Source organism: Tamandua tetradactyla, chromosome 15, assembly GCF_023851605.1.
Source record: "Tamandua tetradactyla isolate mTamTet1 chromosome 15, mTamTet1.pri, whole genome shotgun sequence".
NCBI lineage: Eukaryota > Metazoa > Chordata > Mammalia > Pilosa > Myrmecophagidae > Tamandua > Tamandua tetradactyla.
The window spans coordinates 40,818,750-40,836,455 of record NC_135341.1 but is presented as its reverse complement, the minus strand read 5'-3'; the positions used below and the strand labels follow the sequence as shown (position 1 = coordinate 40,836,455).

The 17,706-nt window shown below is 43.3% G+C and overlaps 1 protein-coding gene across 3 annotated transcripts in view; it reads right to left on the bottom strand.

The window, feature by feature from the left end:
• FYCO1 (FYVE and coiled-coil domain autophagy adaptor 1) overlaps window positions 1-17,706 on the bottom strand; it is a 90,984-nt gene that overhangs the window by 60,017 nt on the left and 13,261 nt on the right. For all 3 annotated transcript variants that reach the window (XM_077129560.1, XM_077129558.1, XM_077129559.1), the window contains 7 exons: window positions 17,363-17,469; window positions 15,676-15,801; window positions 11,061-11,167; window positions 9,326-9,469; window positions 4,932-5,022; window positions 1,566-3,959; window positions 414-506 (listed from right to left, as the gene is read on the bottom strand). In XM_077129560.1, the coding sequence (XP_076985675.1) occupies window positions 414-506; window positions 1,566-3,959; window positions 4,932-5,022; window positions 9,326-9,469; window positions 11,061-11,167; window positions 15,676-15,801; window positions 17,363-17,469 (3,062 nt within the window). The remainder of the gene's footprint in view (window positions 1-413; window positions 507-1,565; window positions 3,960-4,931; window positions 5,023-9,325; window positions 9,470-11,060; window positions 11,168-15,675; window positions 15,802-17,362; window positions 17,470-17,706) is intronic.

Below are 17,706 nucleotides of genomic sequence, written 5' to 3'. Positions count from 1 at the left end.
AGTCACTGCCCTGAAGATCATGATAGCAGTGTCACCCCTCCTCCCACTCAGTTTGGAACCACTCACTTAGAAATCACTTAAAGAAAAGGATTTTAAGAAGGACACCTTATTTCCTTTTCATGAGACATAAGGGTGGGATAAAAACAATACCTGGCAGCTGCAGCCAGGTGTTTGGGGAGTGATAGGGGTTTCTAATATAAACTCAGGGTATCTATAAAGCAAACTGCTGACAGCTTCAGCCTGGGAACTGGAAGTCTTCCAGGGAGCTCTCTAAATGGCCCAGGAAAAGCCAAACCAGATCCCTCTTCCTGGGAGATCCACATATTACCAAGCAGAAGCCAGCATCCCAGGAAGCCAGCCACTGCTCAGGCCTCACAGAAGGTACCTCCCTGGGCCATAACCCCTTCACTGACCTTCAGCTTCCCCACAGCCTCCTCGGAGTTCTGCAGCTGCTGGCTTAGCTCCTTAAGCTGGCCCCTGAGGCTCTCAGACTCTTCGCTGGCAGTCTGGGGAGGGTTAGAAAGCAACCATGAAAGTGGGGTCCTTGCTTTTAGACTCCCTCAGTCTTATCCTTCAACTGGGTAAAGCATTAACTACCTTTCTTCCCTGCCCCCCCACCCCCACCCCAAACTGGCTCCTCTATAAGCTCTGGGCTTTACTGGTGACAAAAACCTTTGAAACTTCCTGAGAAAAAGAGACTGAGTCTGGACCCCAAACTGAGAATTTAATTTTGCAAGGGACAAATTGGCTTACAAGCCACATGGAGTGGCATGGGGAAGAAGGGCACATCTGTAGAGGCAAGGTAGAGTTGTCTAAGAGTAGAGGGTCAAAAAGTTTGGGACACGTGATAAGCAGTGGAAGTGAATGCACATGGATGTCCTGCCCTGTCCTCATTCTTAATCTTCTGTGCTTTATATTCTGCAGTATAAAAGACACATGGTAACTGCTGATTATCACAGGCTCTTCTAACCCAAGAACCTTGTAAAAACTCATCCAACCAGTTCCCTTCAATAGGTAGCAACTGAAGGGATTAGTTATTCATTGACTATGGACCAAGAGGACAGCACTCTGCAGAAGATTCCAGAGCCTGAGGCAGGGGTCTAAAAGCCACATGCTCAAAGGGGCAGGGCAAATACACAAATGAGTGTAAGGGAAAAACTGGAAGATGTATCCTTCCTTCACGGGCTGCCTACTGCCATTAGGGAATGAAGCCCAGGAATTTTAGATCTGAGATTTCAAAAGAAGCCCCAAACTGAATTGTTTATAAAATATCCTGTTTTTAAATGTTGGCTACTAATTAAAAAAAAAAATTTTGTGTAAGCCAACTTGTCTGCAATGGCCTTGTGTTTAAACATTTGAGCTAAGGCATCACTTCTCAATACTCTGTGCTTAACATATTCCTGGCAGGGAGAGAGATGTTACTGTGAACTATGAAAGCAGGAAAGGCCCACGAGGTGTCTGCCTGGGTCCACCCAGAACATTCTCATGGCCTAAATGTATCTGCTCATGGATTCACTGAGCCCCAGGGAGGTGGGTAGAGTCCAGAAGGTTGAGGCTAGGATTACCTTAAGCCTGCTCTGGTAGTCCATGATCTCGGTACTCAGCTGGAACTTGAGGGTGTCGAGCTCCTGGTGTGCCACCTCCTGGAGGCTCTGGACTCGCTGCTCAGCTTGGGCCAGCTGGGCCTGTAGGCCAGGTAGTGAGCCAGCTGCCTCCTTGGCCACCTTCAGCTTCTCCTGCAAGCTTTCCTTCTCTTGCTGCAGCCCTGCCATTTGGTATTCCAGACCCTCTCGCTCCCTTGTGGCCACTTCTTTGGCATCCTGGAGCTCCTGGGTGGCACAGGCCAGTGCCCCTTCCAACTGCTTCTTCTCAGCAGTCAGTGTGCAGACCTGGATGCCAAGCTCAGCTGTGTCTGTGTTGGCCCTGTGCAATTCCTCCTGCAGCTCAGCATGCTCTAGCTGGGCCTTCTCGGAGCCTCGTTTTGCCTGGGTCAGTTCTTTCTGCAGGGCCTGGAGCTCCTCTTTCCTCTGCTGAGCACTAACAGCCCTCTCCTGCAGCACCCCTTCACGCTCTGAGCACTGCAGCAATTCCTGGACATGGGCCCTATTGAGGGCTTCGTTCTGCTCCTTCAGTTGCTGAACGAGGGCCCTGTGCTCCTCCAGAACCGCCTCAGCCACGGCCAGTTGGCTCTGCGCCTTCTCTCTGTCATCCAGGGATGCCCGGAGCTTGGCCTGGAGGTCTACCACCTCAGCCTGCAGCCGCTGGGCCTCCCCTTTATGGACCTCCAGCTGTGCCTGAGACAGGGCCAGCTGGGCCACCAGCTCACGGGATGCACTGTCGTCTTGGGGTGGGCCAAGCCCCTGTTGGCCTTTCTCTGCTGTGAGGGCCTCAATCAGTTGGGTCTGCTGGTGGCACTGACTCTCAAGAGCCTTGACCTCCTTTTCCTGGACCTCTACTAGCTGTCGGCACTTTTCTGCCTCTTCCCGCAGTAGCTGGCATTCATCTTCCTTGTTCTTCAGGGCAGCCTCCTTCTCTGCCACCTGGGCCTTCATGGTCTCTTTGGCCTTCTTCACAGCCAGGAGGCTGGCCTCCATCTGGTTGCCCAAGTGCCGGATATTGGCCTGCTCTGACTCCAGAGAGGCCAGGGAGCCCTGAATGGCTGTCTCCCGCTGCTGCAGGGCCTGATAATCAGCCTGTAGGGCCTGCAGCTTACCCTCGAGAAGATGGTTGCGCCCAACAACATTCTGCAGCTCCTTCTCCAGCTCTATGTTGGCCTGTCGGAGCTTCTCCTCCTGGTCACCCCCTTGCTTGTTGGTATCACTGATCTGTCCCTCCTGTAGGCCCTTCTGCTTCTCCTCCAGCTTCTCACAGGTCTGTGCCTCACTTCTCTTGCCCACCACAGGCAGCTCTGGGCCTGGCTGTCCAGAAAACTGCTCCAGGACACCCACCTTCTGCCTGAGGTGGTCTCTGTCCTGAATGAGCTGCTGCTTCTCCTCCTCCAGGTCACTCACATGCTGGCTCACCTGTGACAGCTGGGATTCCAGGAGCTGCAGCTGCCTTGTTAGAGACCTGATCTCCTGTTCTAGCAGTTCCTTCTCCTCCTGCCACCGCTGCTCCTCCAACCTCACCTCCAATAGCTCCTTCTCTAAGGAGCTCAAGTGGATCAGTGACTCCTGAAGCTGCTGTCGGAGCTGGGCTGCCTCCTGCCCCTTCCCAGACAACTCTTCCCGGAGTGGGGCTAACTCCTTCACCAAGCGCTCCAGGTCAGCCTGGGCCTCCTCCTTCAGCTGTAACTCCTTGGTCAGCTGCTTCAGCTGGGCACTCTGCTGCCCATTGAGTTTTTGGACCTTGGTGCTTTCCCCTTCTAGGGTTCGAAGCTTCTCCCACAACTCCTGGATCTCCAGGGATGAGTCACTGAAGATGGGCTCTTGCTGCTCTTTTGTGCCCAATGCCATATCTGCCTTCTGCTCAGCTACAGCCAGCTGGGCTGGGACAGTAGCTAAATCCTGGTGAGTTCCATGCAGTGAGTCCCGTGCAGCCTCAAGTTCTTGCATCAGGGGCTGCAGCACGGACTCCAGCTGCTGCAGGACTGAATGGTAGTCCTTCTCGGCTGCATCTAGCTCCAGGGCATGCAGGCAGTTCTGTAGCTTCTTCACGGTACTCTGGGTAGACTGCATGACTTCCCACTGCTTCTGGAGCTTATCCACCACGCAAGTAAGGCGAATGTTGTCCTCAGCTGCAGCACGTCCCTTCTCCGTCTCCATCTGCAGCTGCTCTTTCTGTAAGTTGACAGTTGCCCTAAGCTCCTGGTTCTCTTTGTCCAGCTGCTGCATTTGCTCCTGCAACTGCTTCTCTCGCACCTCCAACTGGTCCAGCTCCAGCCGCATCTCGTCAAAGCCCTCCAGTGCCTCACTGTGTGAGGGGCTGTTCAGGTCAAAGGTGGAGGCCATCTCCTGAGTCTGGGGAGGAAAAATACACAAAAAAGGTGGCTCTGATCTGAAGCTACATGGCTATTGGTCAACCTTTAGAGTTTAATGAGAGTACAGAAGTAAAAACACAGTAATTCTATGAGCCAAAGTTAGTCTAATGAGCTATTCAAAGACTGGGAACTTTGCTCAAAGTATATGCCATAAGGAAGAGGTCAACAGTGCATTTCAAAGCCACGACACCATAAACATGAGTTCTACTGAAATTCAAAACCCGTGTTTATAATGCCAGCCTCTTTCAGCTTTACTAAAATAATGGATGTTGATTCTTAGATAAATAAGTTATATTTAAAACCCACTGCACTATACTCACAATTCATGTTATGAGTAAACCACAAAATAGGGTAAAGGATTAGTCTCTTTTCTACTCTTCTGACATTGATCATTATATTTTGTAGCTAATTTTGGTGCTTTTTACCAAAAAACTATATACAGCTATAAAGATACATTCCTATTTCTAACAAAATGAACAACACTAACCCTACTTAAAAGCATTTATTGAGCACTTCCCTATGCCAAGCCTTACGTACCATACGTGTACTTCCTCATGCAACATCCACAACCACCTTATGAGCTAAAATGAATTTTGTGATCCCCATTTTACAGATGACAGAGCTGAAGCTTTGAAAGATTAAAGTAGTATACCCAGGGTCATACAGCTGGTAGGTGACAAAGTCAGGATTTGACTCTTGCTTTTAATCACAGTGCTAAACTGTTACCTTTAAAATATCTTAAAAGCTTTAAAAATAATTTAATTGTAAAAGGAACTACATTCTATTTGGTTGTAAAAGTCTGGATTCTAGGAAATAGTGGATATAAATGAGAAGTTATATTCCTCTGGCTTGCAAAACAGGTATCTGAGAACATCATCTATGAGCTGCTGGGCACAAGAATATAACCTGGGTGATACTACAGTGAGGAAACCCTAAGCCTTTCTGGCATTACCTGCAGGTAGTTGCTCACCAAACTGTTCATGCTGGAGCTTCGGCTAGGGGGTCTCCACACATAAGCAGGAGAACCAGCAGCCAGAGTCCTTCTGTGGGGCCAGAGAATAGACATACTTTTATTTAGAGCAAGAAATCATACCCACACCCCACCAAGGGAGGCCTTAATAGACACCAGGTGGTCATAGGGGGCACTGCCTCTCCAACAGAGTATAAGATGGCAAAACTCAGTGTATCCAAAGAATACACTTAAGTTGGTCTCTGACTGATGGACTCCATTACTAAAACTTAATCACAATGGCTTTCATTCCACTGCCAAAAAGAGTTAAATAAACATATATTTTCCAGTTTTTGGTTTAAATCTTCCTTGAAGCTTTGGTGCCTGTAGTAGTCTGCTAGAGCAGCAGTCAAGTTAGTAAAAATAAATGAATAAATAAATAAAAGGTCACTCTGTGCTTAGGGGCTCATGATCACTGCTTTATGTTACACATAGATAACGTGGCCAGAACACCTGCTTTTAGCTCCTGTAACTATATCGGGTAGTGCAGAGAGAACATTTCCCTCAATGCACAAAGTGCTAGTGGACAAGCACAAGTCTAAAGATACAAACGCTCGTGTGATAACTCTCATAGTAGGAACACTACAAATGAAATACACTGCTACTTCATCAAAATCTCCTTAATCCAAAATTATTGCATTTTCAAATTTATTAGTTTCTACAACCCTGAAATTTCACTTTTCAGTATCAACCCTGAAGACAGTCACGTATGTACATAAAGAGCTATATGAGGTTGTTCTCTGTAGTGTCATAATAGTGGAAAAAGCAGAACCAACATAACTCCTTATCATCAGAGAAACATAAAATCCATGGTTTGTTTATATAGCAGAGTATTCGACATCATGGGTCAATAATCTTTTTGTAAAGAGCCAGAAAATAAATATTTCAGGCATGAAGGCCCTATAAACAATATGTAAATGAATAAATAAAGGAAGCTATGTTTCAACAAAAGTTATAAAACCAAGTTGTGATGTGGACCATAGTCTGCTGACTCCTGTTCTAAATCTATAGAACACCATGCGCAAACATAAATAAAAATCTCAAAAACAATACTGAATGAAAAATGCAATTTGCAAACAACAGAGCTATCTCATGACTCAATGCATGCACATTTTTAAAAACTACACAAAATAAAACTATATGTACGTATGTGTATTTTGCTTATATATATGAAATATTTATGATATACATGTAATAAAAACATAAAAATGTTTTGAGAATCTATGATTACTTCTGGAAAAGGAGGAAGGAGAAAAGGATGGCAGTGGGGTAGGGTTTTAGTTGGCTCTATTAATACTTTTATTTCTTAAGCAAAGAGATATCAGACAAAAACAACAACAACAAATAAAACACTGGTTTGAAGGGGATCCCACTGGACAAATATGAGACAGTAATCTTCAAAATAAATAATGACAATGACAGAATATAACCTATTGAATAAAATATGAATCCATGAGTTTTATGGATTGATGTGAATGAATGAGTTAATGAATAAATAAGTAGGGGGAAAGGAGAGATATTCTTTACAGAAGGAAAGGCCAACAAATAATATAAGGGGAATTTGGAGTTAGAAAGCAACTCTTTGGTAACCATGAAACTAATAACTGACTCAGGCAACAATTATTAATGTACACTAAAATTAGTAGGTGAGAAATTTATGAGAAACAGGATAATATAATTCTGCCCACCCCAAAGGTATGTACTAATTACAAAGGGAGACACAGTAACTTCACAGTAGAAAAAGCTGGCAAATATCACTTTACTAAATGACCATGGCTAATCTTGCTAGTAATGAGACATATCAACAGTGTAGGCCTCCAGATATAATGCACAGAGGAGAACACAACATCATATCTGAGGTGTTCCTGTGGAAATGCTCAAACTGAATCTAGTAACTCAGAAACACCAGACAAACCCAAATTTAGCAACATTTCACAGCATAACTGGCCTGTATTCTTTAAAAATGTCAATGTCATGGAAGACAAAGCTGACAACTATTCCAAATAAAGGAGACTAAAAAAGCTATGAAAATTAACTACAATGTGTGATCCAGTATTGGATTTGGGTACGGCCGGATCCAAATGATTTTTTATTCTATAAAAGATATTCAGGACCATTGGCAAAATATGAAAAATCTATAAATTAAATAACAATATTAAGTCGATGTTAATTTCCTTATGTTAATAATTGTAGTGAAGTTATATAACTCCTCAGAACAGTTGGTCAGAGTAAAGGAAAGCAAACCTTCAGAATAGCTGACTACTCTCTGGGACAGTGCAGGTCAAGAAACCACTTGTGTCATTCTCTTTTTTCTTTTTTTTTTTCTTATTACATGGGCAGGCACTGGGAATCGAACCCGGGTCCTCTGGCATAGCCGGAAAGCATTCTTGCCTGCTGAACCACTGTGGCCTGCCCACTTATGTCATTCTTGGCTTGTGGTGTCCAGATGCGTACAAATCATCACTGGTCCCACACCTACTAAATCCTGACAGAAACTGGCCAAGCCGCCTCTGTGGTCAGAGCAGTTACTCAGAGTCATAACCCAGAACTGTCTATCTGTTCCCAGCCCAGCTTACCTGGCTGGTAAAAGGCTCAGGTATAATCAGAAGAGCTCATCAAAGTTAGTCATCAAAATAACTACAAGGACTACCGATCAGATCACCTCACTGAAGCAAACGGAGCTGAACCTCACCCAGGTCTCTGCCCTGTCTGACCCCTGAGAGTAGTCGCTGAGAGCACTTGGGGAAAAGGCAAGGTGGGGGGATCACCTTCCTGGAGCTGGGTCACACAGGGCTGGAGGTGGCCACAGCAGTTGCCCCTTGAGGAGCTGTTCTCACTAGGCCCAATCCAGGTCTTCCCACACCAATGACACTCCACCGACCCCTCCCTGCGTGCAGCAGAAGTCCCACCGCCCTTCCCTCAAATGCAGCCCACATCTTCCCACTAGCAAATCTGCCCCCTCTGACACCTGTTCCACCCAGCTGCCTCCTTTTCTACCCTGCCTCCACCCACGGCCCCTCTGAGAGCCAAGGTGGGACCCCATCCCTCTGCCTTTGCAGGGCCCTCGTTGCATCAGTTGTCCATTTCAAAGGCCACTGCCACCAGCCAGCCATCCTATCCAGCCATCTCTCTCACTATGATTCTAACAAATGGGGCAAAATATTAAAAGTTGGTAAATCTGGGTAGTGGGTATGTTGGAGTTCTCTGTATTAGTTTTGTATTATTTTTACAACTCCCCTATAAGTTTGAAATTATTTAAAAATAAAATCTTCAATTTTTTTTAAAAGAGGATATCCTTGATTTTAAGAAATACACAATGAAGCACTTCACACTAAAAGGGAATCAAATTTGCAATTTACTCTCAAATGGTTTTGGAAATAAACAAACAGGTAAATATAAAGAAAAAGAATGACAAAATAATTATGGTAAAATATGGTCAAGCAGAGAATCACAATAAAGGATATATCAGTACTCTGTACTATCTTTGCAACTTTTCTGTAATTCTGAAATCATTTCAAAATAATTGTTTTTTTTACAAAACTTCTGAAGTAAATATGGCAAAATATTAACTATTAAATCCTGGCTGTTGGTATGTGGGTATCATTAGTGTCAGCACTTTATTCTCCATCGAAAATGTTTCCTAACTAACAAAAAATTTTAAATTAAAAAATTTTTAAATCCCCATTAACAGAAAGCAAAACAAACCAAAGGATGCAAACTTGAGTTTAACTCAAGTTTGATGTCCTGGCCCTGCTGGCCACCAGCCATATGACTGTGAGCAAGTCCCTTCACTCTCCGAGTCTCCCTCTCTCTTGGACTTGTAAGGGGGTTGTAAGAGTTCAACTTAATGGTATGTGAGCATCAAACTGGTATAAGGTAAACTATCAGCTTGATGGGCTCAAAGAGAAAAAAAAAGAAACAAAAGTACAATAACCTTCCCAGCAACCCTTACATGGATGAACTTAAGCTTTTGCTCCTTCTCCTACTGCCTAGAAGGTCTCAATAATTAACCTGTGAAAACACAAAAGGGGAAAAGCCCACTTGTTCTCCTCACCCTCCCATGCCAAATCCCTTAAAAATTTTTTAAAACCTCAGGGTTTGCATATGTACATCCACTGTCTTATACCACCTGGCCAATTAGGCTAGTTTAAAGTTGGAGTCTTCAAGAGTTATCATTAGTCATGATTCAACAAAGTCTATACTTTAGCAGGCATAAAAGTTACAACATTTTATGTTATTTACTTAGCAAGCAAAACTGCTTGAATAGACTGGCAATCTTCAAAAACCTCAAACATCTCTTTCGCCTGTCTTTTAAACCAAGCAGTTTTTCAAAGTACCGGGCAAATGTCGGCCAGGCAGCATCCAAGTCATAGCCCCTTGATGCCAGGTCAAACTGAACCTCGGTCAGCTCATAGAGTTGGCCCACAATGTCAGAGCTCAGCTCTGGCTTCAGAAAGGGGCTTCTTGCATAGTACCAGTCACTGCAGAAAAACATAAAATTGTGTCAGTCACCTGAGCAATAAAAAGAAGGATGGAGCAAATTTAATCATTCCTCTAAGTGTGGCTCTGCCTCATCAAATTCCCATTCAGGCTCAAGTTAAAGACACAAAGATACAAGGCACTTTGATTTTCATTGTAGGAGCACACAATTCTCAAATAAACTTGCTCTTTTTTTCAAAGAAATTACTGCAATGATATAGATGCTTATTCATTTACCTTTTTTCCAAAAGGATGTGATAAAATTTAAATCTCATTGGGGAAATAATACTTCCTTTTTGAAAGACAACCTCACTTTCTATTCCTTCTCTAGAACACAATAAGTACCACTGAATTCGAACTGCTGATTTCTATCAGACACCAATTTAAGAACCAAGGGACCATGTATCTACCGAGAAACTTTATTTTCACTTTGAGGTTGTGGATGTTTCATTTCATGTAAAGCAACAAGGGTCAAAAAAGACAACCCTGATGAGTTCTACTGATATCCATGAAGTGTGAGACACTGGAAGTCAAGGTGCTTATGACAGTCTTCACCAAACACCTCAAATAAAATACACTTAAAATCAAACATCCAAGATGCAGAGGTAGCTCAGTGGTAGAATTCTCTCCTGCCAGGGGTAAGACCCAGGTTCAATTCCTGGCCCATACACCCCAAAACAAAACAAAACAAACAAAAAACGTGAACAAAATTCCCTGTGATATACATATCACATATCTGCCACTGTGTGTATGCATGTATCAATACAGAAATACATATACGTAGGAAGATACATTTAAAAAATCAAATGCTCACACTTTCTCAACTCACATGGATTCAGCAAATCTCCACATGCATGAGAAATATTCTTTATGAAAATCAATCTTAAAGATGACAAAATGAAAGAGAACATTTTGCTCCTCCATCTCTTTTTCCCTTTGTGATTTTCCCAAAGTGATTCCTTTGATTAACTAGAAAAACACTCCCTGGGGAGAAGGGAGGCAAAGCTGGTAAAAAAAAAAAAAAAAAAAAAAAAAGAAAAGAAAAAAAAAGGGAGCTCAGCAACCCAAACAGGTTCAACTGATCAGTACTGGATTTGCAGATCCTAATTGGACACCAACTTCTCCGCTTTACACACTCAATCCCTACCTCTCTCCTTCCTTCCTGCTTCTCTGCTGGGGCTTCAGTGCTAGCAACACAAAAGCTGACCACTATGGACAACCTGGGCCCTGCAGCAACTCCCAATCCTAGTTGTCCATCAGTCTCCAGGGAGTCCAGACACCTCTAAGAGATGATGACTCAGTGTCTCAGGTGAGGCTCCAAGCTCAGTCGTGTTCAGAGTCCCACAGGTGATGATTCTGCTGAGAGGCCAGAAAGGTTGCAAACCACAGACCTTTCAGGGTAACAGTGGGAACTGTCCATTAGATGGGCACCAAGGACACTCCATTCTGGCATTATAAATTAGGATACCTGGATTACAAGTTGGCATCAGGCATCAGTGAGGCTGGAGAAAGGCATTTAACCTTTCTGGGGCTCATTTTCCTCCTGTTGAGGAGGAGACTTCAGTTCATTTCTGAACACTGTCATATATTTACCTGGTCACTTTGGTGTTCATGAAGCACTGCTGTAAGGTGTCTGCCAACCTCTGGTGCACCAAGGAGTAGCGAACAAATGCTCTTCCCTTCCCCAGAGATGTTCGGAACTGGAAAAAGCAGATATACAGAGATGAGGAGCTGTTAGTGTAACTTCAAATACAGACCTGGTCTCATGGGTAGTTTGCAAAAAAACGGATACAGGGCAGAAAAGGACACCCAATCCTTCCCTCAGAACCAGCTTCATTCATGTCCCTCAAAGGAAATAAAACATTTGATAATGTCACCCCAGAGAGTGAGGCTTAAAGTGGATGGACTTTGTGCAGGCCTCTACCCTGAGAATAATCTGTAGACACTAGGAAACATTTCAAGGAAGATAAATTAACGAGAAGCTATCAAACGTGTGGCTATAACTGGAATGTAATTTCCCCCCTTCACCCCATCAGAATGATGGGTTTGGAATGAGATATGAAATTGTCTGATTTAATTTGTAATATTTAGAATAAAACTTTGAGGTAAACAAAGGGCTTCTAACACCAGAACTGAGGAGTAAGAGATAGTTTCAGTTCAGCTAATGTCTAGGTTTGTTTCCAAGGTGTTGAAGAGAATAGGAGCAGGGCAAGAAGCCTAAGGGGCTTGGCTGGAGGACTTGTGGAGGTGGGAGGTGAGATTAGAGAAAAAGGCAGAGGCGTTTTAGAGAGAATTTTTAGGAAGTTTTGCTGAAGGTGTAACTGCCTCTTTATGTCCTCAAGAAGTTGTCAGAAAAATCCATTTAACTGTCAGTTCTGTCCTGGTTGGATCAGTTTCTTTTCAGACATATCAATTCACTGCATTTAGTCAGAAGGTGCCAGAGGGCAAGAGCAGGTGTGTCTCTGGGCGGCCAGTCACAGCGCAGCAACGAGAAAAGGACCCGGGTCTGTCCCTGGAATTCTGAGGTAGGCGCAGGTGCCAGACCTGACTTTGAAACATCCGTCCAAAGTGCCCATAACTATACAAGCACTTCAGAACAAAGACAGGATGTGACTTGAACAGTTTTGAGGTTTAAATGCACCTCTCTGAACACAGTTTCTAAAGAGGTTGCTGGCAGTGTGCTTTGCCAGTTTGTTCCCTTTATTTTCTCCTCATGGCCAGAGCCTTCCTGCCATGAGGATAAAATAGAGGGAACATTCAATTCCTGGTCCATGCACTTCTCAAAAAGCAAACAAACAAAACAAACAAACAAAAAATTCAACAAATGGTGCTGCAATAACGGGATACTCACATGGAAAAAGAATGAAATGTGACTCCGCCATACAGAACACACACACACACACACACACACACAAATAATAATAAAGGGAACAGTCACAGAAGACATTTGAGACCACTATGCAAATTAAGATTCATATTCCTCATGTTTCAGCCCCCAAAACTAAAGAAGAACAGGCAGGAATTCAAAACCTTCTAACCTGCCACATATTCTTGCTCAGTCAGGCTGTGGCTCTGAGTGGGACAGGCGTGGGACATGTTCTCCCCAGCCCTTCAAAGGTCACAAATATTTACCTTGCATAAATATGGCAGGAGGAGAGTGAGAAATGGTTCAACCCAAAGAGGGTCCTAATATCCTATAGTATTAAGATATCAATTACTGCACTGGATTTAGACAAGAAATACACGGTATCACCTCAAGCACTGGCACCTTAATGATGGTGTAAAAATTCCAATATAGCATCTTTTACCTCAGAGTTATGTTTCTTCTTGTTCCTGACTCTAGGAAATTATTCAGAATGAAGCAGTTTTAAAAAACAAAAAGGTGTGAAACCTCATGAACCACAGAAACTGTAAGACATTTAAATTTCCATGTCAATTTTACAAGTTTTAGGCACCGTCAGGATACCCAGAAATGAAGGTAGGCAGCGGCCTGACTCACTGGCTTTAGAAAAACCACCATAGCATGTCTGCAGATAGCTAAATGTTGACAGATGCTCAGGGGAGAGTCTGGGTCTGGGTGACATCCCCATGTCCAAATACTTTTTCCTCTGATGAGTGAGGCGAGAACAAAAAGTATTTGATGGACCTTAACCAGGAAAACCAGAGAGCAGAGAGCTGCTGAGCAAGGCACTGTGAAATGAAGCATGTCACAGACACACCCACACACAGGACCCTCAGAATTTAACGAAAGCCTCACATAATAACACATCTCTGTAAGCTCCTAAAGGCTGGGGTTTGGCCTGATTAGGACTAAAAAAGCCATAATAGCAGCCTTTAGAAATTAAAGCTTTTTAAATGGAGACTAAATAAGGCCTATTAAATGAAATGATTATATAAAAAGAGAGATATTTATTTTGAAAGGTATTTTTAAACATCTTTTGGAGAAAGGAACAAAATTCCCTCGTACAAAAAAAAAGGGGGCCTCCCATGGCCTTTTTATTTACTTTGGTCACAGGCCCACTTTTATTCCCTGCTTCCTTAATTTTTCAAGTATCAACTCAGAACCCACGCATACTATACCGAGAAATGATATAATAGCAGCAAAGGAAGGGAAGTTGGCAGAATACATGAGGGCTGATTCTGCTTTAAAACAGGCCATGGTGCCAGGGGTCCAAATGCAAGCCACACCTGGTTCTGACCTTGTTCACTGCACTGAAACACAGTCCGGGCTGACTCCATTGTGAACCTCTGGAAATGGCTTACTGAAGCCTTGGACTATTTTAGCCCAAGTGGCTACTTCCCACCCCCAGAGTGGTCTGAAGGGCCCAACAAATGCTTTTATCCAGTAATTTTTACACTTTGACCTAGATGGCACTTATTAAAAAAAAAAATCAACCCAATTATCCAGCAGCCCCCAACCTAATAATGTTTCAAGGCATTCTACCCAAGGACACTCCTGGAAGCCAAGCCTTCAAAAGAGTTGAAACAACTGGACCCTACGGGAAGTGGAGCCTGTGCCAGCCACCAAAAGACAGATAATGTTTATGCAAGCAGGGGATGTATTTTGCTTCTAGAAATTAAGTTTCCCTGGCCTCATATTGTCTAAGATCTCACAGTTGCATGAAACAAGAAAAGGAAACTAGCCAAAAGTAGATGTGCTTTAATAAGCATTTTTCACCCTGTGGAATAAGGACTAAAATTAAATTCATTTCCGGACTTCAGTTGCCCAAAGTCATAAAGTCAAAGGCTTTAGTTGCTCTGATGTAGTGGCCGAGGAGTGGAAGAGAGAAGGGGGACAATGAGAACTCTTCCCAGATACACGGATTAGAGGATGACAAGAACTCCCTCCAGATTTACGATGCATTAAAACAATGTTATAGGGCAACAGTGGCTGAGTGATAGAGTTCTTGCCTGCCATGCTGGAGATCCGAGTTCGGTTCCCACGTAAAAAAAAAATAATAATAATAATAATAATAATAAAACAATGTTATATAGAATGGATCCAAGTAGTATACTGGGCAAGAACTCACAAGACCTGTCTCCATGTCATGGGCATTAAGGAAAACTTACAAAACAAACTGGAGCCAGGATCTTTCTCATCTCTGAGCTTAATGTCAGAGGGTACAGCTGGTGGAAAACGCCCAGCCCTCAATGTCAGCATACCTAACGCTGTCACCCTCTATAAGAAGAAATTCATTTTGCCAGAGCTGGCACAGTCAGGAGAGGAGCTCTTTCCAGAGCACCTGACCCTGTTGATTTTTAAGGAACTTCAAATTTACTGAAGGGATACTGAAAGGAAAGAAAAAACGCACAAACCTTTTCAGGCCTCCTGCCCCAAATCTAAGGGGTTTTTGCTTTCTAAAGTACAAAGTTCTTTACTCCTTGATGGACTAGAGACAGGTGAGAGAAAGGAAGAGAGATTCATTGCACAGGTGGGAAAGGAAGGGAGAAGGGGGGGAGGGAAGAAGAAGGAGGGAGAGGGAGAGGGAGAAAGGGAGGGGGAGAGGGAGGGAGGGAGAGAGGGAGGGAGGGGGAGAGAGGGAGAGAGGGAGAGAGGGAGAGAGGGAGAGAGGGAGAGAGGGAGAGAGGGAGAGAGGGAAAGGGAGAGAAAGAGAGAGAGAGAGAGAGAGAGACTGAGAGAGAGATGTCCTTTTCATTTGTTGTTCTGGAATTTTGTAGGATGGCAAAAAGTGGCATTCTGCACATGAGGGCCTTAGAACTGAATGTAAGAAGTTAGCACATTTTAAGAACTAGCACCTGAGATCTCACATCACAGACTTAGTTTTGAACACAAGCTTTCTGAGCAAATTAAAGGAAAAGCAGCCTAGAAAAGTCTAAGAATTCTATCTAAGAAACAAGAGTTTTTTTAAAAAAGATGGAGGCCTCCTATGCTGCGTGCCTCCAAGGGGCACCACGAATAGAGAAAGCAGTGTGAACAGTAATGGGGGTTGGGGGGGTGTGGTCTCATACACAGACTCAGGACTGAGTCATTCCTCGGTTAGATAAATGCTCACTTAAGTGGTTTCTCTGAGCTTAATCCTCAGCAAAACGGGTACTAAGTATACCTAGACTGGATTTCTTTACTTCTTTACCATCCATAAACCCTGAATTCTTCGCTTTGCTGTCTGCAACAAAGATCTACTCTGCAAGAGATATTCAGGTAGGTGAGGGGATGACATGAGGTCTTTGGCTGTTCTGCTTAGCTTACCTCTGAAATAGACTTGACAAATCGGATCCCATCGTTGGCTCCTTTCACTTTGGCCAGACAGTCACAGAAGTAATCCCAGTAGTCCTTCTTGTGGCCCAGGAGGGTGGCCTTCTCTTTCTGATCAAACTGGGTAAAGAAAGGGACAGAGAGGAGGCCCAAACCCACTGAGTTTCATCCACTGCTTAAATAATAAATAATAAATAATAAATAATCACAACAGCTTCTTAGTTGCACTGGGTTAGGTCCTTCACTGGCATTCTTATCCTCAACAACCTTGACAAATGAGGGTGTCCTGATCCCCACTTCACAGATGTGGAACTGTGGCTCGAAGAGGACTGACTTAAGGCCACACAACTAGTGAGGTTCAGGAACAACAGCTCCCCAAACAAATTTATCCTTTGAAGGGAGCTCTGTGCACAGAGTTGGGAGAAAGACCACAAGGATGCTATTATCAGATGGAGACGTGATAAAGAAACACAAGCGAAAGTCTTAAGAGCAATATGAAGGGTGGTAACTATATCCCAGCTAAAGGAAATACATTAATGACATTTTATCCCAACTACTCAACTCTTAAGTTTCAATATTATGTGTCAATACACGTACAATAAATTCAAATATATGTCAGCAATGAGTCATACAAAACTAACATGGGATTAACTAAATAAAATATAAAGTCCATAAGCATTTTCTCTCACACACACAAATTCATAAGCATTTTTACAACGTAAAATAGAGGACCATCTGAAAAGGCATGAGAAAGGAGAGCCCTTCAACACTGGGGGCCTCTACTCCAATGGAGTCTCATCCTAATGGTTTGGTGGGACATGAAGTTGAAAAATATCATTGCTCAAAACGATATCTCTTTCTATAACATTTTACAGCATTTTTTTTTCTGATTATAGAAGATAAACACAGGAAATCTAGATAAAACACAAAAATAGAAGAGAAAAAAATTATAATGCCTAATATGATCTCTCTAAGGTAAGCTCTATTAACGTGTTGGGTCATTTTCTTCTTGCTTTTTTTGGTTGTACATCTTTTTCCACAACTGCCAAGTTCTCTAGGACAGCGCCCCCTGAAATAAGTGGAATAAAGTTACCCTGTGAGCTTGTTAAAACTATTTCCTGGGCTAACCTCCAAAGATTCTGATGGAGTAAGTTAGGGTGGGAACCAAGAACATTTTTCTCACAAGCTCTGAGGTGAGGCTAATGTTGTTGGAATATAGACCACTTTGAGTAGTGAGGTTCTAGAACAGCGGTCTATGGGTAATCCTGAGAGGGTCCACACATTCCTGGAAATTGTATGTAATTGGGTGTGAATATATATATGCGTATCTGTCTGGGGACAGAATCCATACCCTTCATCAAACCCTCAAAGGAGTTCGTGACTGCCCAAAAGTTATGATCCCTGCTATACAGTGACCTTGTGACCTACCTGAAGTAACCTAAATCTCCAAAGAATGTTCTTGATTCCCCAAACCACTAAAGGGTAACTTTCCAATTCCCAAAGGATTACACTCTCAGAGGTTTGAGCTCTTACTGGGGACTACTCTGACCTTCAGTATAAAACCACAAGAGTGAATGGCTCTACTGAGCTCTCTGAGTTACATCCTGAATGCTGAAAAGTAACCCCAGAGAGAAGCAAGAGAAAACAGAGCAAAAATCAACACCTTATAGGAATCACTTACCTGCAGGAGATACTCAAGTTTGTAAGAAAATTTATGCAAGCTGGTGCTGTCATCTGTGATGGGTTCCCCTGCTTCCTTAAATTCTTTGCTTAGTTCTGCCACAGCATCTTTAAGACAACAAATAGGAACAGGTAACCAGAAGGAGACAAGCCTCAGAGAAGCAAGAAAAACCCCAGGAAGCAAAAGGAGTACGTGGTCATATGAAAATCAAGCACCTTGGAAATACAAAATGTCCATGTGATAAAACTCCAAGTTCGAAATCATTAAGATGTTTGAAAGCCCACAGGAACTTTACAATAGCTTGTTGAATAAGCATATTTCCTGATCATCCTTGTGTGCCCACT